Raw genomic sequence first — 21,245 nt, forward strand, 5'->3', positions numbered from 1 at the left:
TTTGTAACAAACACAGACAGATGGCATTCTTGGTAAAATGTGCCAGCGGTAACACGTTAATGTGACGTGTGTCGTGTGCTGGTGTTTACAGATAAATGTGCTTTTGTAAAATATGCCATTTTTATTTGTAAAAAAAAAAAGGCATTTTCAAAAAAAAAAAAAAGCCAAGTTGTAATGTGATAACTGTCTGATATAATTGGTGTCAAAATAAATAGAAGACTGCCATGATCTACTGGTGCCAGTGCAAGTTTTGGCCACTTTTCAGATGATTTTTCATTCGTGTGAGAATTTTTTTGGATCGCACAGAGTTTCAGCTTAATTGCGCATCCTGCATCATTTAGTATACTTGGAGTAACGAGCTGCCTTTAACATCTCATGACCACCTCCTGATCGACGATCATCTGGTCCGATGAAAATCAAACCTGTTTGATATTCTTGTCGGCCATCGTGAGAGTATCCTGCTGCTGAAGCGCTACAAGCATCCGAACTCTCACACTGTGCCTGTGCAAACACCACAGACCTTTCTTGTAATTTGTTTTGTTTTGTCTTTTTGAGCTTTGATGTCTCCCATCGAGAGTTTTTGTAAATTAAGTTTGAAAAAAAGCTTCTGTTTACGTTTTGCTTCTGGAAACACGAATCCGATGTGTGGTTTTTGAACATGCAATGTGTGTGAGAACATAAATCATGCGCTCTGAACTTTTACACCGTGCAGTTCTGTGGTACAGCTGAGCTGGAACCTAGTTCAGTGATTGAAAATATCAGCCCAGCTTCAGTTTGAACACTACTGGCCAGTAGATGACAGTAGAGTCCATGAAAACGTTCCAAAACAATCACCCCCCCCATCACCCATAATGCACCTGGACACAGCATGTCCACACTAAAACCTTAAAAATTAGCACATTACTTTAAAACTAAAACATATATCTGATATTTTCACTTCATAAAACTTCAGACATGACGTTAATTTAAATAACTTGTCCGAAATAAGTTTGGTTAAATTTGAACCATAAGTTAAAATGTATGCCTCTGGATGACTTGGGTGATATTGGCCGTGCGTGCGTGTCCAGTTCTCTTTTGCCTGTAGAGGATAGAGCGGTTTCGTCTAAAAGCAGCTACAGAACTACACATCTGTTCAGCTTTGTTTACCACGTTAACAGTCTAAAAATTATCAGACAAAAATTTATTGGAAGGTAATTCGTCCGATAATGGATTTCAAAGTTATCTAAAACAGTGATTTTCAACCTTTTTTGAGCCGCGGCACCCTTTTTATATTTACAAAATCCTGCGGCACACCACTGTCATGTGTCACGTGTCACGCACCACTAACTCGACTGTCTCTACACGGCGCGTTAGCAACAGGTGCTGTACAGATATAACGTAACATTGTATACTATAGTCATGGAGCTGTATATGAGAACTAGAGAGCGCAATCCCAATGCTGCACACTAAACGAAAACGTCCCTTCATGGACAGCGACATGACGTCTCCTAACCGGGCAAAATATTGATGAAGTACCCGGATATTAATGCATTTTCAATGGAGATTCGTGACTGAACACACTCAGAAAAATCCTCGCAAAATACGTGTTAAAATGCCATTTTGTCCTGGATATCGAGACAGTAAAATTAAATTACATTAAATTATGTCAGGAAAGTATTAAACTTACTCTGACACACACACATTCACAAATATTAGGGTTGAAACTTACACGGATCTGCGCTGATAAGCTGCGCTGCTCGGTTGAGCTGCAGCTGCTGTTCAACGCAGCGCGGCTCCTAAAACCATTACAATATATTTATATATATTATATTTTTACATAATTATCCTTTATTGACCGAGTTTCATTCATGAAGTCAGCGGTGTGTGTGTGTGTGTGAACATCTCTGTGTGTGTGGCAGCACAGCGCGGGTCATTAATCTCATTATTTTAAGGTGCAAAAAAAAAAAAAAAAAAAACTCCCCAGTCTTGTCGAACAATTTTTAGTCACTAACGACAAGAATTTTAACTAGACATTGGTCTAGCAGTGGAAAATATCAACTAGACATAAGTGAAATTAATGATCCGTGTCATCGGGCGACACAGGTACGGCAGGAGACATACAGCTGTTTATCATCCAAATATCACAGACAAAGTGACAACGATAACTAAAACCACTTACTTATGGAAGGAAATATTGTCTCCCTTGTTCCTCCGCGCAGCTTTCCGGCATATTCCACCTGTTTCTTGACGAGACTAAGTGAACTTCTATGCACGCAAATCACTAACTTGCCCGGAATTAAAATGGCGATCACGCCTCCTTGTCAGCACACGGCTCAGCGCTACTGCGCGCTTTGCTGCCATCTACTGGAATAAAAGAGCATTACACCATCTGCCACACTAATACAGCACATACACCCGATAATGGTGATATTTGATAATTGCCCACGGCACCCCTGACGATCGATCAATAAATAAATAAATAAATAAATCACTGGGAAACATACCATATACTCCCCTAATAATTTTATACAATTTTATGGAGTTTGGGTCACTTTAACCCAAGCTGGAGATCCAGCAGAGGTATATGTATCAACAATGTCATGGATGGCAACCACCTACAAAGACCTGCTCCATCACAACCATTCAAAAGTAACCATCTGCCACAGCCAGGTTACAGGTGGGCATGTCCCTGACCTGTTACATCTGTATTTAGCAAACTCTCTAAGGAATGTTTCCAGAACATCACTGAACCTAAGCCATGAAGATTTCAGGCAGTTCAGTGATGAAGACACAAGAGGGTCAACCCGAAATGAGCAAGGTGTACCTAATAAAGTGGCTGGGGAGTGTACATACAAGACAGCAGGTTGAATGATTTGTTGTATTTACACAGTAGGTGTGTCAGCTTTTTGGACTTCCATCAAACACAATCAGGCTTCATTTGGTCCACTGGCAGCTGTGGTTCATGCAGGCAGATGCTGCAGGACCAATGTGATGGAACAGATGGTTGGAGTATTTTTGGCTTCTTCTCCATCAGTAAATAACATTATCAGCATGATGGAGACCAGCTTTCTCTTGTCCTATCTGATTAAAATATAAATGCCCCTCTGATTTGTTTTGATGGCATTTTCAGCACATTTTGATCACAGTGCGCATTTTATGTTGGAGGAACGAAAACTGTGCAAGAAGGAGTCACACATATCTGCTCTGTAACGTCTTCTATGACGCATTTGTATCTTCATCAAAGCCAAGAGATTTTTTAGTCACTGAAAATCTGCTGTTCATATTCTTATCTTGTGAGCACACGTGATTTGTGAAGATGGCCTAACTAACTCCTCCTGCCACACAACCCTGGACCTTGTCACTTGTCCTTTATCTGATAGGCCAGAACAGCCAGCGGATGCACGCCATGTGTTAGAGGTGCACGTTTAATGTCAGCGGTCTAAGTGAATCTGTTCATATCAAGGAGTCAGGTCCCTCAGTGGGGTGAGGGAGGTGTGGGTGGAGGGGAGAGACCTTAATCATCCACAGTTAAATGGAAAATGCACTGGGTTATAACACGCCTTCCTCTGTGAGAACACTTACAGCAATTTACAACACACCCTACAAATGGCTGTGTGCTCACCAGGGCCAGTTTGGAGCTCTTGCTCAAGGACACTTTGACATGCAGACAGAAATGGCTGGTATTCAAACCGGAACCCTGAGGGTTAATGGATACGTCAATCTTAGCCAGTAGTTCCCATAGACTGGAGAAACCCTACATGATGTCAGCCATAGGGTTTCTTCCAACACCCAGAAGAGCTGTTTTGAAGCTCAAGAAGTTCTTCTCTGGGTGTTTCCATGCCAACAGCGCTTACTTTGCCTACGTACATCATCATCACCATTTCTGCCGAACTTAGAAATTAGCCAAACTATAGGGGAGGTGATGGTCTAGTGATTAAGCATTGGGCTTCAGACCACAGGATCTGAGGTTCAAAACCCAGCCAGAGCGGAAACTCGCTATAGTGACCTTGCACAAGGTTGATCCCAGTGTGTAGTAAGCACCTTGCATGGCAGCACCCTGATATCAGTGTGTGAGATTGTCTGTGTGAATAGGTGAATGTGAGGTATATTGTAAAGCACTTTGAGCTTCTGATGCAGATGGAAAAGCGCTGTATAAATACAGTCCATTTTGTTATGTAGAAGTAGACTGACCCTGGAATTTTTCCTCAAGGGGTCTTTGGGGTTAAGGTCAAAGAGTTTGATTTTTCAACCCGATTTGGATCAGTCTTTCTGCAATGTGAAAACAGACTCTGGAGTTGCCCTGCCAAGGTTGGGTGAAAGTCAAGGCTATTTGGGTCTAAGTCAAGGTCATTGTCGTCAGTGGTCAGATTTCCACCTCATAATGTTTTGTCTTTTTTGTGCCTGTCCTGAACCAGGTGATCACATAACCATGAGGTATTTTTAATCCTTCAGCAATTCAGTAATATGACTTGTAGGTTTATGTTCTGAAAACAATCATCACAGGTTGTTGCCTTGATTATGTTTATGAAAACTAATCATCTCGACTCTTGGTAATTCAGTTTTAAGTGAGTCTCATGCATACTGTCAGTTTTTTCTGATTTTGTCATTGTGAATGTTTTGTACAGACTGTTTTTTCACCAAAAAGCAAAATAAAGGCAAATCGCTTATGAGGAGAAATGATTTTGCTCATGGTCTGTTTCATTTTGTCAGTTTTCATACAAAGCATTTCAAAAAGCTTAATAATTAATAAATGTACTGTGAATGCATCTGCAGAATAAGATTTTTCTTCAAAGTCCTTCATAACTGTCCCACATTAAATGAGTTTGAAAGAAGCTGATCATTTGTGCAATTTGTTTTTGAGTCATACATGTGTTGATATGAACAACTTTATAGTTATTGAATAAATATTCTGTTAATTTTGCTTCTTAACTCTTTATCTGACAGTTACTTTACCCACAGATTATATCTTAATATCAGAAAATCATATTGACAAATCTCAAATGTTTCAAATTTACTGTTTCTATTTTTACCCGAGGCCATGGAATATGGCCATCAGGTACTGTGAAGGCTTTGCATCCGTCCGTCCATCTGTCTGGCAGTAATAGGACTGGACTTATGCTGAGCACAGAAAGAGTCTTCAAATTTACAGGGAACATTCTTCGAATACAGACCTTGAACAAGTTCAAAGATGGCTAACCTTGACCTATTTTAAGAGGTATTTTAAGAGGTTAAAATGTCACATTCTGTTTCAATCTATTCAGTTTTGTTTTTGAGTGGCGAGCATGACAGCCAGTCACAGTAAAGCTGCACTATGATGTCAGTGGCTGGTCTCTCCGAAATCGCTTCCTTTTGTGTGTTTATATACATGTTTCTCATATAGTATGTAAAAGCCAGCGAGAAATTAACACTTCTAAAACTGAAAACACTGTTTTTGTAACTTGATAACAGCTCAAGACATTTTGCAGACGTTGCGTGCATGCAAACTTCCGCTAACTCAAAGCTATCCTTCTATGGAGTTAAATTTGTCTCATTAATACCTGCAAATGCACAGGTATATATATATATATATATATATATATATATATATATACACTCAACAAAAATATAAACGCAACACTTTTGGTTTTGCTCCTATTTTGTATGAGATGAACTCAAAGATCTATAACTTTTTCCACATACACAATATCACCATTTCCCTCAAATAGTGTTCACAAACCAGTCTAAATCTGTGATAGTGAGCACTTCTCCTTTGCTGAGATAATCCATCCCACCTCACAGGTGTGCCATACCAAGATGCTGATTAGACACCATGATTAGTGCACAGGTGTGCCTTAGACTGCCCACAATAAAAGGCCACTCTGAAAGGTGCAGCTTTATCACACAGCACAATGCCACAGATGTCGCAAGATTTGAGGGAGCGTGCAATTGGCATGCTGACAGCAGGAATGTCAACCAGAGCTGTTGCTCGTGTATTGAATGTTCATTTCTCTACCATAAGCCGTCTCCAAAGGCGTTTCAGAGAATTTGGCAGTACATCCAACCAGCCTCACAACCGCAGACCACGTGTAACCACACCAGCCCAGGACCTCCACATCCAGCATGTTCACCTCCAAGATCGTCTGAGACCAGCCACTCGGACAGCTGCTGAAACAATCGGTTTGCATAATCAAAGAATTTCTGCACAAACTGTCAGAAACCGTCTCAGGGAAGCTCATCTGCATGCTCGTCGTCCTCATCGGGGTCTCGACCTGACTCCAGTTCGTCGTCGTAACCGACTTGAGTGGGCAAATGCTCACATTCGCTGGCGTTTAGCACGTTGGAGAGGTGTTCTCTTCACAGATGATGCGAAGGAGATGTGTTGCACTGCATGAGGCAAATGGTGGTCACACCAGATACTGACTGGTATCCCCCCCCAATAAAACAAAACTGCACCTTTCAGAGTGGCCTTTTATTGTGGGCAGTCTAAGGCACACCTGTGCACTAATCATGGTGTCTAATCAGCATCTTGATATGGCACACCTGTGAGGTGGGATGGATTATCTCAGCAAAGGAGAAGTGCTCACTATCACAGATTTAGACTGGTTTGTGAACAATATTTGAGAGAAATGGTGATATTGTGTATGTGGAAAAAGTTTTAGATCTTTGAGTTCATCTCATACAAAATGGGAGCAAAACCAAAAGTGTTGCGTTATATATATATATATATATATATATATATATATATATATATATATATATATATATCTGAAGCAGCCACAGACAGTGGCTGTGATTGGAGAGACTGTGTATATGCTCTCAAAACTAAACTAAATGAAAAAAATTAAAAAATGGAGTAGCAAGAATCAAACAAGTGCGTGTGCACAAAGACACACACACAAAAGCAAAACAAATCCTATAATTTCTACAAAGCTCACCCCATTTGGATATAATTACTCCCAAATTAAAGCTTGTATTTGTTATTTCGATGGTTACAGCTTTTTAGCCCATCTAAACCCTTGTGGGCCTTTCACACTGAATACGTCAGGCCAATCCGTCAACATGGCCCAATCCGTCGGACGCATCCGACGCATGATGTCAGACGCGTCGCTTCGGAAGTGGCAAGGGGGCGGAGATTGCGGTTACGTCACACTCTGGCTGTTTCCACAACCTGAAAAAAGTTCAGCTATCACCATCTTGAATTTGGGTCGCCTAAACCACAAAAAAGCTTTAAAAAACAGCAGTAGAATGATTCTCCCATCACCCTGCTGGGAGAAGCTTTTTTCAGCTACTTTTCGGAGTGACGCCGACAGAGGGAGGACTATCGACTTGGTGGGATATCGATCAAACCGCGGGCCGACCCGCACGGAGAAGCAGCCTTCAGGCATCATCCCTGGGCAGACCGAGGCAGGCAGCCGGGGTGATGGAGCAAACCCACTCAGTCCGAAATCTCCCACTTTTTGGATATATGCGAAGTCCCAGTTTGCCCAACAGAGGTTAGTTCTGCAGCTTTATCGAGGTGAGAATAATGTAAAAATAAAACGTGACGTTTACTGAACTGTTGTGAAGGTTTATTGATCGGAGCGTAGCCTTTTAGCACAGTTGATCTGAGTGAACACTTTAATTTGTAGATGGTTCAGTCTTTTTATTTTTACCAAATAAAGCTACAGCTTTTTGCAGACACCACAAAAGCTCAACTTTAAATAACTTATTTTTTCTGGTGTTTTTTTCCATTGTTTTTTTTTTCCCTTTTTTTTTTTCCTTTTTTATATATACGAGGTCTGTTAGAAAAGTATCAGACCTTTTTATTTTTTTCAAAAACCATATGGATTTGAATCACGTGTGATTGCATCAGACAAGCTTGAACCTTCGTGCGCGTGCGTGAGTTTTTTCACGCCTGTCGGTTGCGTCATTCGCCTGTGAGCAGGCTTTGTGTGAGCACTGGTCCACCCTCTCATCGTTTTTTTTATTGCGAATAAATGTCTGAACGATTTGGAGCTTTGCTGCATCAATTTTTTTCCAGAAACAGGTGGACACCGTTTGGAAAATTAATATGGCTTTCAGGGAGGATTTTATGGGGATTATACAGATTAAGGAGTGTTACTGCCGCTTTAAGGACGGCCCACAACTGCTGAGAGCACGGTGCGCTCCCAGCGCCGATCGACATGCTCAGACCCCGCTGAAACAACCAGATCATTTCCAACGTGAAGGCTTTGTTGATCCGGGACCTCGTCTGACTTTCACAAAAAGGCAGAAGGTGTGGATATCAGCACTTTTTCGGCACATTCCACTGTTACAGGAGTTTTTTTCATGGAAAGCAAAGCGGAGGGACGCGTCACTGAGTCGTTCATTACGCGGGACAAAACCACCTCCGTGTTGGTCTCACAGGACGGCTTTGAGATGGATTCCGATTGCTTTTCAGTCATGTGATTGTGCATGAGCTGGACATGCCCCAACATGTCCTGGAAGGCTTCATCACGGCGTTGCTTTGCGCCATGCGGCTCCACCGCGCGTCGCAAAGCAATCTGGTTGTTTCAGCAGGGTCTGAGCATGTCGATCGGCGCTGGGAGCGCGCCGCGCTCTCAGCAGTTGTGGGCCGTCCTTAAAGCAGCAGTAACACTCCTTAATCTGTATAATCCCCATAAAATCATCCCTGAAAGCCATATTAATTTTCCAAACGGTGTCCACCTGGAGGTCTCTCACAGTTTCTGGAAAAAAATTGATGCAGCAAAGCTCCAAATCGTTCAGACATTTATTTGCAATAAAAATCAGACGAGAGGGTGGACCAGTGCTCACACAAAGCCTGCTCACAGGCGAATGACGCAACCGACAGGCGTGAAAAAACTCACGCATGTGCACGAAGGTTCAAGCTTGGCTGATGCAATCACACATGATTCAAATCCATATGGTTTTTGAAAAAAATAAAAAGGTCCGATACTTTTCTAACAGACCTCGTAAACTATTTAGTGTTTCTTTATATTTAAAGAAATATTTTTATTTGTCCCAATCAGGAACATTTGCTGTGCAGACAACAAAACTTCCACTGATGAGCTGAACACCACGAAGTCCGGTCGAAAGAAAACATCTCTGCTCTTCAAAATAGGACAAAAGTGTCTTCAGGAACACCACCAGAGTTCAAAGCTGCAGAAGAGACCTTCATCTGGTCCCGAGAATTCAGCATAACATCACCTGCTTCTAAATAAAAGGCTCTTTGAACAGCAACTATTTTATTATTTTTTAAAAAGCTGTTTCATTTTATATTTTAACAATGAATGAATGGATCATTAAAAATGTCCACAAATCAAAGTCCAAAGACATTTGCACAGGTAGAAGCTCTCCACTTATTGCTCTCAAATTCATATTTTAGAAATGACTCTGTCCTGATAACAACATTAAAGGCACTTACATATTTTGGCGAAATTAGTCTTCGGTATTTTGGCCCGACGCGTCATTGCTATTGGACAACGCAAAGGTACGTCACAGCTCAGAGTGTCAAAATTTGGATTGGATTGAACTTTGATCGCATCAGCCTGCCAACAAGTGGCAATGCGCGCTCCCGTCAGAAGCGTCGGTTTAGCTCGGCTTTTTACGCGACGCTTCTGACGCATCTAAAAAGCAACGCGTCTCATTGAAAATAATGCTTTTTAGACCGATTTTTGACACTTCTGACACGTCTGACGCGTTCAGTGTGAAAGGCCCTTGAAAGGCCCATTATGGAGAAAATGAGTGGGACATTAATTCCAGAACCACAATGTTGAGCTCTATTATTTTCCTAAAGAGGAGCACCTGTTGATGATTGATTGATTTTATTTCGTAAGTTCAATGTAAGTACATAATTGTAACATTAAAAACATTAAAAATACATTAAAATAATATGGGCGACACAACAAAGTGAAAAGGCTTATTTCTGCTGTGGTCCATTTACAAATCAAATGACACATTACAAGTAATAATAAAATAAAATAATAAATGGAATAATAATAATAATATTCCAGTCATTCCTCTTTTAAATACACCGGTATCACTGCCTGGAATGAGTTACCCAGTCATGGCCGGTCACTTGAGTCCAAATATGCTTTTAAAAAAGGGGTGAAATATTATTTATATAATCAGTTTTATTAACAGTCATGTAACCAATTTATTCTGTTTTAGTGTATTTATCTTTATTTTATTGTTTTGCTATTTCTTCTTTGTTTTGTCAACATTTTTGTTGTTTTTTTATTACTTAGGTAATAGTATTGTTAATTACTATTATTTATTGTGTCAATATCTTAGTATTATTGTTATTTAGGTTAAATGTTGGTATTATTGTTACTTTATGTCATACATTACTTTGTGTTTTTAATTTTATATCTTTTTTCTTAATTATTAATTTAGCATTACCTTTGTTATGTTGTCTTATTGGATTTTTTTTTTTTTTTTACTTTTGCCAGACCACAGCGGAAACAAGTGTTCACTTTCTTGTGCTATCCGTGTATTTTAATGGGCAATTATGTATTTGTTTACTAAATGATTGATTGATTGATTGATTGATTGATTTTTATTCATATAAAATGTAAACGTGTAAAATAATACAGTATAAAATTTATTAAATAAACATGGATACATAAATATACTGGGTAACACAAAAAAACATAAGCGCTTGTTTCCATTATGGCCCAACTAACTAACTAAATAAATAAATAAATAAATTTAATTGAACTAATTAAAATGAATTAAAATTAAACAAATACATTCAATCAATAATAATAATAATAATAATAATAATAATAATAATATGATGGAGAGAACCAAGTCACACGTCAGTTGAAATGCAACACATACTTGTTGAAAAAGGCAAACGAAAACCACAGTCGGTCGCTGTTAATTATAAAAGTTGACAACCGCTTGAGTTTATATTCATTGCACGAAACCCACCCGCTTTTACAACAGCAGTGTAATTTCCGAGGATCCATGAAGGCAGCACACGGTCAGCTGCAGTCATGGAACTTTTCACTCAGCGTGGCCTCGTGTCGCTGTGGGTTTGTCTCATGATGTCATCCCTTCAAACACTCACTGCTACAAATTTTTTCCAACGCATCAGCTCACGTTAATCTAAAGTGTTATTTTATTGCCGATAAATAAGTAACTAACCCCCCCGCGGGTGCGGCGCAGTGGTTCGCTCCCCCTAGTGGCGGTGTCCGTCCGCCTGTCAGACTGAAAGTTGTCTCCGCCGCTCCGGGATTCGCTGCTCTCCTCCGCCGCTGTGTGACTCCTTTCCTCCCGGAGACATGAGGCGGAAAGAGAAGAGACTGCTGCAGTTCGTAGGGCTGCTCGTGGCGGCTTTTCTCTTCTTTCCCAACGTCGGTCTGTGGTCTTTGTACAGGGACAGAGTGTTCGACAACTCGCCGGACGCGGTGGACGGACCGGGCGGCTTCCCGCCGAATCAGGTAACGGGGCAGGAGACGCGGAGCTCGGCCGCGGCGGTGTGTGTGTGTGTGTGTGTGTGTGTGTGTGTGTGTGTGTGTGTGTGTGTCGCTGCGGTTAGTTTGGCAGCTGCGGTGCGGTTCAGACGCTGTGTGTGCGTGTGTTGTCAGCGCCTTCATGTTACATTCCGTCAGTTTGTGTTGAACGGACTTTATTTTGTCACCGTGGCGGCAGCAGCGTCGTTAAGCAACCAGACGTCACAAAGTAAACACTTCAGGAAGTTGTCAAATGTGCACAGACGGTGCTGCGTTCACAGGTCGACTCTGACGCAATAAATAAATAAATAAGAGAGCCACTGTGCACGCATGTGATGTCAGGGTGGATCTTAACATATTGACAGTTTGAGCCTTCTTATTGGCGCTTTGATTACCTGAGTCATAAGGCTTCATTGTATGACGTCACACTTTCAGTAGCTACTGGTGGTGTTAAAGCAGTTTCCTGAACCAACTTACCATGCATTCATGCAACAGGTGATGATAAGTGAACATAGATTCTGGCCACCATAGGGTAGAAAATGAAGTACCTTGAAATATGAAATGTAATATACCATTTCAAAATATACTGTCTGGAGTATTAGAGGTTTCAGAGCTTAATACCTGCTCAGTGTGGGGAGACAGCTGAATCAACATTCAGAGCACCTTGCTGCAGGCAAAAACAAACAAATAAAGCATTTTTGAAGATTCTTGGACCATACTTTGACTAGTCTACTTCCTTAAAACTAATACTCTTCCAACAGCATGTTCGTATTTCTGCTCCAATACAAGATACACAAAAATGTGACATACAGAAAAATGTGACGTACAGCAACTGAAAGAGATTTGTTGCAACTGTTAGCTACTACTTGAAGTGTTCAAACCAAGATGTATTGTGAGAACCAAACAACAGCGCGCTGTAACTCATGGCATAGTTCCAACCTGGTTCTGTAACAAATGGAATGCTATAAAGTCTGACGTACACAAATTGTGACGTACCAAGTCTGTGCATCATTAATGGACCTAATATCAAATACATTCAAAGAAATGGATGACTAAATAGGAAGTACATCTTAACTACACCTTAAGAGCCGAAATCTGTAACTTTCAAATGGGTAGTGATATATCATGTTTCAGTAGGCCACTGAAGGTTTTTTGGGGGAAGATGTATTGTCCAAACAGACAAAAATTATGTTTTCTATCCAAAAATCCCTTAGGGAGGAAAATTACGGCCCTTTTTAGGGTAGAGGTTAAAGGGGCCAAAACAGTGACAGTCAAAATGTGGATTTTGACCTTTGAATATCTTTGTGCTCCCTCAGTAAGCCTCATCAGGGGTCAAAAAACATTTTGTAAATGTGGAGATGTCTGGAGTTATACTTCATGTGGACATGTCCTGTCTCTGGTAATCAGTCTGTGAGCAGGACTTATGTCCTTTTTTTAACACAGTGATGAGAGAGTTTGAGCGTAGAGCAAGGAACTAACTGCCTGCAGCCAGTTTTTTTTTTTTCACGTGCGCACGCGAACGAATCGTCACAGCAACTCGCTCCGTGTGTGAGAGTCATAAAACACAGGGAAGATGAAGACAACACACTGGATATTGTTTTTTGCTTCATTTATTGGTTCATTCTACTGGTGCTTATAGTTGATAAAACTTGGATAAAGTTACTTGCACCAGTGCAAGTGCAATATAAAATTACGTGCAGCGCTCGAATAATACGTGCACGTACTATTTCGAGCCCTGCTCATTGATCTTATGGTATATAGTAGAGAAGCTTGAATCTTCGACTGGACTGGGTTGCTTGATGCGAGGACGTTTCGCTTCAAATCGCAGAAGCTTCCTCAGCTAAAATTCTTGCTCTGGAAGTCTGACTTCTGTCTGACTCTTGTAGAGACAAGTAAACAGAAAGCCACAAAAGCTGGAGTTTTAAACCTAACCAGACCCCTCCTACTGAGAGGCAGACTGCTATAGGCTAGTGACTAAACAATAGCTCTAATTAGCAACTATTGTGCTCTAGTTAGCACTCTCCTAATGACAGGGCAGCTGTCCCTCCTAATGATGGGATGGACGCCTATCGTGATGGCTCCCTTGATGACTCTCCTGATGACGTGAATGACTCATTACCATGAACAAAAGACTGAAACGCTTTTGACCTGAGTACCCCATTGTAAACAGGGGATAAAGCGTGTCTCAGACCCCCTCCCCGGTTAAGGCTGGGTTTTAAACGTTTCACCAAGAATGCCTCCTTGACCCCTCTCTCAAACCATTTCTTCTCTCTGGCTAATATTTTAACTTCCTTGTCTCAAACGTGTGGTTAGTGTCTTTAAGGTGGAGATGAACTGCAGACTGAGGTCCACTGGCGACCTCTCTGTGGTGCTGGTATAGCCTTTTGTGTAAAGGTTGTTTAGTCTCACTTATGTAGTGTTCATTACAGTTTTCCTGACATCTGATAGAATACACTACATTGCTCTGTTTGTAATTAGGGATCCTGTCCTTAGGATGAACTAATTTCTGTCTCAAGGTGTTAACGGGTTTAAAGTAAACTGGGATTTTGTGCTGTCTGAAGATCCTCTGTAGTTTTTCCCTCCTCCTGCTAAATAAGGGAGAGATACTCCTCTTCTTCTTGTCTCCATCTCCTGTCTATCTGGTCTCTTTGTTCTCTGGGACTTCTGCACTTTGTCCAGGGACCATCGTGGGTACCCACATACTGTGAGGGCTTTCCAGACACGTTGTTGTTCTTTAGCCCTTCCCTCTGCAGTTGTGGGCACCTGTAGGGCTCTGTGTTGAAGCGTCCTGATCACCCCGAGCTTGTGTTCAAGGGGGTGGTTTGAGCCAAAGAGCAGATGGTATATGAATGTATGGATGGAGTTTTCCCATTTAGCGTTATATTTTTCAAGGCTAACTGAGGGCGCCGCTTATTCCAAGATCAAAATCCACATTTTGACTATGTCACTCTTTTGGCCCCTTTAACACCTACCCTAAAAAGGGCCATAATTTTCTGCCCGAAGGGATCTTTGGATAAAAAACATCATTTTTGTCCGTTTGGACAATATAGCTTCCCCTAAAAAAAAAAAAAATGGCCTACGGAAACATGATATATCACCCCCTTCTATAAACCATTCCACAGTTACAGAATGTGGCTCTTATCTAGTGACATTCCATAAACAGCTGCCCTGCATCATTGGTATGTCATCTCTGGGGTGCAAGTTTTTGTGACGTACAAAATTGTGACTTACTCTGTAACAGGAAAAAATTAACGAGTGTACATGTTCCCATGCAACATGCCTCCTCAGTGCGACTTCCTGTTTAAGGTCCCTCTCTCACGGATGGCATGTGTATAGCGTGTTGGTCACAATGCGTATGTGGCTGCTACCCATTGTTTGATCATATTTGTCTATATTTTTTCCCCCTTTTCATCATGAATTTTGAGATTCTGAGCAATGTGGTGCTTTTTCAGCTTGTCACACACTGTGTGTGTGTGTGTGTGTGTGTGTGTGTGCGGGCGGGTGGTTGTGTGTGTGGCATGTGCGTGGTGTATTAGCGGCGTGGAAGAAAGGGGCGGTCGCAGGATGCGGGACTTCTGTGTTATCAGGGTGAAGAAGAAGTCAGCGGGTCAGAGAGTCTTTTCTTATCGTGCACCCGCTCTGTGGAACAGTCTTCCTGTGACCGTGAGGCAGTCGGAGTCCGTGGACATTTTTAAGTCAAGACTTAAAACCTATTTTTATACTCTTTCTTATGAATAATTTTTATTTTTTAATCTGTTTTATTCTTTTGCTGTGGCGACCCCGAGTGCAAACAAGGGAGCAGCCGAAGGGACTTACTTTAATCTGTTTTATTCTTTTACTTGTGTTTTTAATTATGTATTTGAATTTTTTTTTTTTTTTTTTCTTTTTCAATTTTTTATGTTGAACTGTTCTGTGTGAGGCTCCTTGAGACGGCTTTTGTTGTGATTTGCTGCTTTATGAACTGATTAAATTGAAATGAAATTGAAATTGACCGCCATGATGAGTGAAGTTGAGTGGTGAGTGTTTTGGTCCTGTCAGAAACATTCGTCATGACATCCTGGTGAATACCGGGAACCATGTGGCATGGTGTGAGTTTTATCTTTTATTTTCATTCTGTATTTGTGGCGAGTGCTTCATGTGCCTCCAAACTCTGTAAACGTGTTCTGTGTGAGAGGGCTTTAGAGACACTCCTCAGCAGACAAGGGAGAAAAACACACATCTTTACTATCCTCTGGGTCCTCGGCCTTGAGATCCAGAGGCACCTGGGAAGAGCTTATGGAGTCATGAGGTCCATGAACAGATGTTTTTGGTGATGCTGATATCTTTACAGGCGAACAAAGTCTTTAGGCTCCTGGTGCTGCCTGTCTTGCAGTATGTTTGTGAGACTTGGATGCTAACCATTGACCTAAGGTGACAGCTGGATGTCTTTGGCACTAGGTGTCTTTGAAGGATCCTTGAGTTCCACTGGAATGACTTTATATCAAATGAGTGGCTACTAAGAGAGACTAAGATGAGGAGCATCCCTTGCATTGTGAGGGAGGATCAGTGTCGACATTCTGGCCATGTGGCCCATTTCTCTGTGGATGAATTCAGCATGCAGGTGCCTGATTGTTGAGGACCACAGTAACAAGGGGTGAAGGAGGCGTTCACATTTTACCTGGCTGCAGCAGATAGATGGTTATTGTAGAGATGTTTGGGTGGTTGCCATGCAGGACCCACGGCGGTTCCATGGGTTTGTGGATGCGGCAAAGCACAGCACCAGCACATGGTCCCAGACTCACATTACTGATGGGTGATACCTACCTAATATTAATATCATGACAGTATTCTTCACTTTTTTGATAGTGACATCATTATATCATGATATCTTTTTATTTTAATTTTTTAAGCAAAAGTATAACTGGACTGTTTTTTTCCTTTTCAAATCTGCTTCTTCAAAGATAAATTCAGGATGGAAAAACTTAGCAAATTAAAGATGTTTACAGTTTTGTATATTTAAAAGGTCCACAGCTGTGTTAACTAACAAGGAAGAATTAAATGAGGTGCCCATCTGCTGGTTCAGTTTAACCATTTCCATAACTACTATGTATTATTGTGAAAATTACATTATAATGAGATATGTCTCCAGGAAAAGTATATAAATAGGCGACATGCTGACGTGTCGTCGGCACACTGGAAGTTCAACAATGAAGTGATGGTGATTTTCTTCTTGGCTGTCAGTCAGCTCAGGTTGAAGTGCTTTCCATTGATTCTGTACACAGTGTCAATTAATGGTGGTACCTTTTCCTTGATCAGGTGGAGGATTGTTACCTTGAAGATGATGAAGAGCATAGGCGTGATGACGCCGCTCTGTTTTACTCATGATTGAACATTGAAAGCTTCAGTTTTTGTGCTATTTACCACAACTGTGGCAGACATGTGTGTAATTTCTTTATTTAAGATGTACATGTGAAAAACACCAACAGTCCATAGATTTAAAGAGTAAAAGTATATAAAAAATAAAATAAAGTATTAAAGTATAAAAATAAAAATTACAAACGATATAAAGAGAAAGCACCTTCATGACTCTTCCAAAGTACCAGCAATGATGAAAATAAGTAAAAATTGGATGTAACCAGCAAAACAACAATACCATTTGTTGCCAACAAAGGCAGTTCATGAATGTAAAAGCAGTTCTTCTGTATATTTCGGAATATGACCTAACATTATTGGATACAAATATAGAACTACCACTACAGCTACGGCTCAGGTTATGAAGGATTCTGAAAGCATCATTATAAGCAACGTGAATTGAATTACTGCTTGAGACTTTAAAAATTTCTCCACAATACAGTAAATACTACCACAAAAAGAGCTGAACAATCTGTTCTTGACAAAAGTTGAACAGAAATAAAATATTTGTCACCGGCATATTACTTTGAGCGTACAACCGGCCAACTTTACTTTTTATTTCTAAGTCATCACGCAATTTCTTGTCAACGTTATGACCAAGGTACTTGTATTTATCAACAAACTTCAAAGAAACTCCATTCAAAACAACATTGTCATAATTGCCGTATCTGCAGGGATGAGATTTTTCCACGGATCCATGGATTTCTGCGGATTTGACAGTCCCGGGGGTCGATTTTGTGAAACGTCCAAATCCGTTGAGAAAATTTTAGGGGGGGGAGGGGGTATGCCAGGAGTACCTTTGTTTAATAAAATTGTCGTCTATTCAGAACACTGAGTGGTCTTTGTTTATCGCCGACGCAGCAAGTTCGATCAGTCCGTCAGTCAGCCGAACGTGGAAGTAATGCTGTGCTGATCAGTGACCAGTATGAAGTAGGTGCACAATGAGCATGTAGTGTAAGGGAGGTAACTGTGTAGTCTTTCAGCTTCCAATATTCGGTAGTTTTCCCTCCAACAAATCATAAAAACCGAGACGGTATCGAAGCGCAGTTGAAGCTATTACTTGCGCACATTTTCACTGGTTATTACAAAGCTTATGACCAATCAGTGCAAAGGTTATATATGCATTTCTCTTGCCCTTTCTTCGGTGTTGCAAATGCAAAATGGTGAAATTAATTCCAAGAGGCGAAGAATCCGCGGTCCTAGAAATTGATAAAGATTCAAGATTCAAGAGAATTTTATTGTCCTATGCACATAGGACAACATGTTCCCTGCACAGTGAAATGTGTCTACTGCATTTAACCCATCCTAATTGCCAGTTAGGAGCAGAAGTCGCCTTTAGGCGCCCGGGGACCAGCTCCAGATGTACATCCCTGCCTAGGTCAACAGCAGGGCTGAGCAAACCATGACCGGCCTCATGACAACAGACGACACACACGTAACGCATAACACACATAAGCCGGCCTGGTACATGAACACATATAAAAGCACACACAAGGTAAACTTGGGAGAGAAAAGCCTTCATAGCTGCTGTGTTGCACCACACAGCAGCGATGAAGGAAAAAAAAACCCCATTCAGCACAATAAACAATGATCACACAACAAGACGAGAGACGACGACCGAGATTTGGATGAGTCCAGTTATCAGACAGAACACTCCGGAGGCAGCCTTAGGCGCCATCAATGGCCTTGTCTGTCCATCCTGGAGGGAGGAGGGGCCCAGCCCTGAACAGTCCACTGTCCACAGTCAACGTCAGAGCTGGAGAAGCTGAGGGTGGGGGAGAGACCAGGGAGTGAGGCACGAGTTTTGTTGTTCTTCAGGAGGTTTTTATCACAGCGGCCTTGAAGTGCAGCTGTGTTTGGAGAGCCGAATAGATATCCAGATTAGACGCCTGAAAGATTTCACAGTCTGAAACAGAGTGGCTTTCAATACATCTGAATAGAGGAGAGGAGATGTGGTCAATACTGACGATCAAAGCGGTTTTCCAGTGCAGCCATTCTCTCAGAAATGGTTTCCAACGTGCGGTTAACACCTGCCGACTGAGCTGACACTGCCCTTCCAATCGAATCAGTCATGTGGGGCAGCCTGGACGGGCCAATTATTGCCGCTTCCACCTTCTTAATTTTCCGGTACACCAGCGCTATGCCCGCTCCGCACAGCAGAAACCCGGTCACCACCATGCCGAATATATGAACATCTTCGACGTCCTCCACAGACAGCGTGTACAGGCACATGACCTCCCATTTCCTACAACTGTCCATCACGTAACCCATCACATGTGGCCCGGGCAGGACAGGTCGGGTCATCCGCTCCCGAGTGTCTTGTAGAAAAAATAGTGTCAATTGCATTCAGAGACCACTTGATCAGATCCATTTTTGCTGTTTCCAGAAGAGCAAAGCTGGCAGCCTCACAGACAACATGCCACAGAAGCAGGAAAGATAAGGAGGGAGGGAGAGAAGAAAAATGCGACCGAGAGCAAGAAGGCAAAAAGAGGTGAAGAACAAGTTCCGATGGGCATGGCTGGACAAAACAGTGACATTAACTGTGAAAATAGGCAGGAAAGAGGAGAGCATAACAGAGAAAGTGGGTGATTACATAGGCAAATGTGACCTTCCCGGGAAAGCACAATGGGGCCTGCGGCCCCTGGACCCTGGCTTATTTTCCTCTGAAAATCGAATTTGCCAATCTCATCCCTGTATCTGTGGATGTCAAACAACATAAGTTGAGACTTGGAGGTATTTCACAAAATACCATTAGCAACACTATACTCAGAACAAATATCCGGGAGCTTTTGAACGCCCTTCATAGAAGGAGCAAAAACAACAAGATCATCAGCATACATCAAGCAATTTATAATAATATCTCTACAGCAACAGCCAGCTGGCACTGTGGTAAAACCAATACTCAAATTGTTCATATAAAAATTGAATAACAAAGGTGAGAGGATTCCTCCCTACCGGATGACATTACTGACTGTGAAACCCACCGACAAGGAGGAGCCCCATCCAACAGAATAAAGTTGAGTATAGTACCAAAAAGCAATAATTCTAACAATGTATAATGGAACACCAGCACCAACCAGTTTGGCTAAAAGTTTCATAGGATTCAAATGATCACACGCCTTTGATGCGTCCAAATACCCCACCAACATTTGAAGCCATGTTTAACATAATATCGAATAATTTCTTTCAAAGCATAAACACACATGTCTGTACCAAACTGATGCAAGGTTGTACATAAGAAATGTTCCACATGGTGAAGTAACCCAATTTCAATTATTTTTGTCAGTACATTTGATGGACCAATTGAGCGGTAAATATTCTTGTCACTAATACACTTATTTTTATCCAATAATCAAGGATAAAATCCATGTTTCTATGAGTTCATCAGGCATAAACCCATGAATCAACAAAGAACTAACAAGAAATAACAAAATAGAAATATTCATGCCAGCATGAATATATGGTTTTTGTTTTCCCCAACTTGTAAAATTGAACTATTTTTAAGTTGTTTTTTTTTTAAAAGGTTGGCGGACTGGGTCGCTGCGTGATTTATTTTTTTACTCCCTCTTTCTCTGTGATTCAGCAGATGCATTTCAGCTGGAGGCTGAACATGCAAGCCTCGCAGTCACTGTTTTGTTTTTTTGGGTTTTTTTATTTAAGTTACCGTGTTTGTGAAGTATTGTGTGCTGCCCAAAAAAGTGTAAAGTAAAAAGCAAAACACAGAAGAAAGAGAGGATCTTCTTTCAGAGACTGTTTGACAGTGTGGCCGGGGATGGAGCTGTGACTCGCCCAGTGTGAGGGGAGTGCTGAGATCCTCTTACACCGGGCAGAGAGAAACAACAGCTCACCACCACACGAATAGTTACTCCCCATGTAGAGCGGAGAACAGCCAGCAGACAAAACTGTGTTTTTTTTTTTTTTTAAACAGAAGCACTGCTTTGCTTTAAATGCGCAGTAAGCTATTTCAGATGATCAGCGTGGACCATCTTTCTCCAAAAAGGCTTCATTTTACTCTGTGTGTCACATTGGAAAGATGTAGCTTTTGTGCTAAACTGATTAGCACTTACATGGCTAGTCTTCTTCTGTTTTCTTTTTTTTTTTCCTGGGGAGGTTACAGTGCCACACACAGGCCTGGCACATGTACTACAACTTTAAATGGAGCTTCGAAGCACAGATCATTTTTTGTAATCGAATTATTCGAGTTACTCGACTAATCATTATATATGCCGTGCTTGTTCTGTTTTATATCAGTGGTGATAGTATTGTGCAATCCATATCATTGCACACTATCACACTGCTGGCAACTATGACGCCAGTGTATTACCCACCCCTATCTCACATACATACAAAAAAAAAAAAAACTTTTGATAACTTAAAATGAATGGTAGGTGAAATTTAGTGCAAATATTTCACATTTTTAACCAATATTCAATGATGAACACAGAGTAGTGATGGTGA

General features: G+C 41.3%; 1 protein-coding gene across 1 annotated transcript in view; it reads left to right on the forward strand.

The window, feature by feature from the left end:
- Positions 1–11,159: 11,159 nt before the first annotated feature.
- Positions 11,160–21,245, forward strand: part of LOC117516976 (polypeptide N-acetylgalactosaminyltransferase 10-like) — a 389,958-nt gene continuing 379,872 nt past the window's right edge. Inside the window, exon 1 of the mRNA XM_034177872.1 lies at positions 11,160–11,384. Within this exon, the coding sequence (XP_034033763.1) occupies positions 11,226–11,384 (159 nt within the window). The 5' untranslated portion in view covers positions 11,160–11,225. The remainder of the gene's footprint in view (positions 11,385–21,245) is intronic.

Source organism: Thalassophryne amazonica, chromosome 9, assembly GCF_902500255.1.
Source record: "Thalassophryne amazonica chromosome 9, fThaAma1.1, whole genome shotgun sequence".
Taxonomy (NCBI): domain Eukaryota; kingdom Metazoa; phylum Chordata; class Actinopteri; order Batrachoidiformes; family Batrachoididae; genus Thalassophryne; species Thalassophryne amazonica.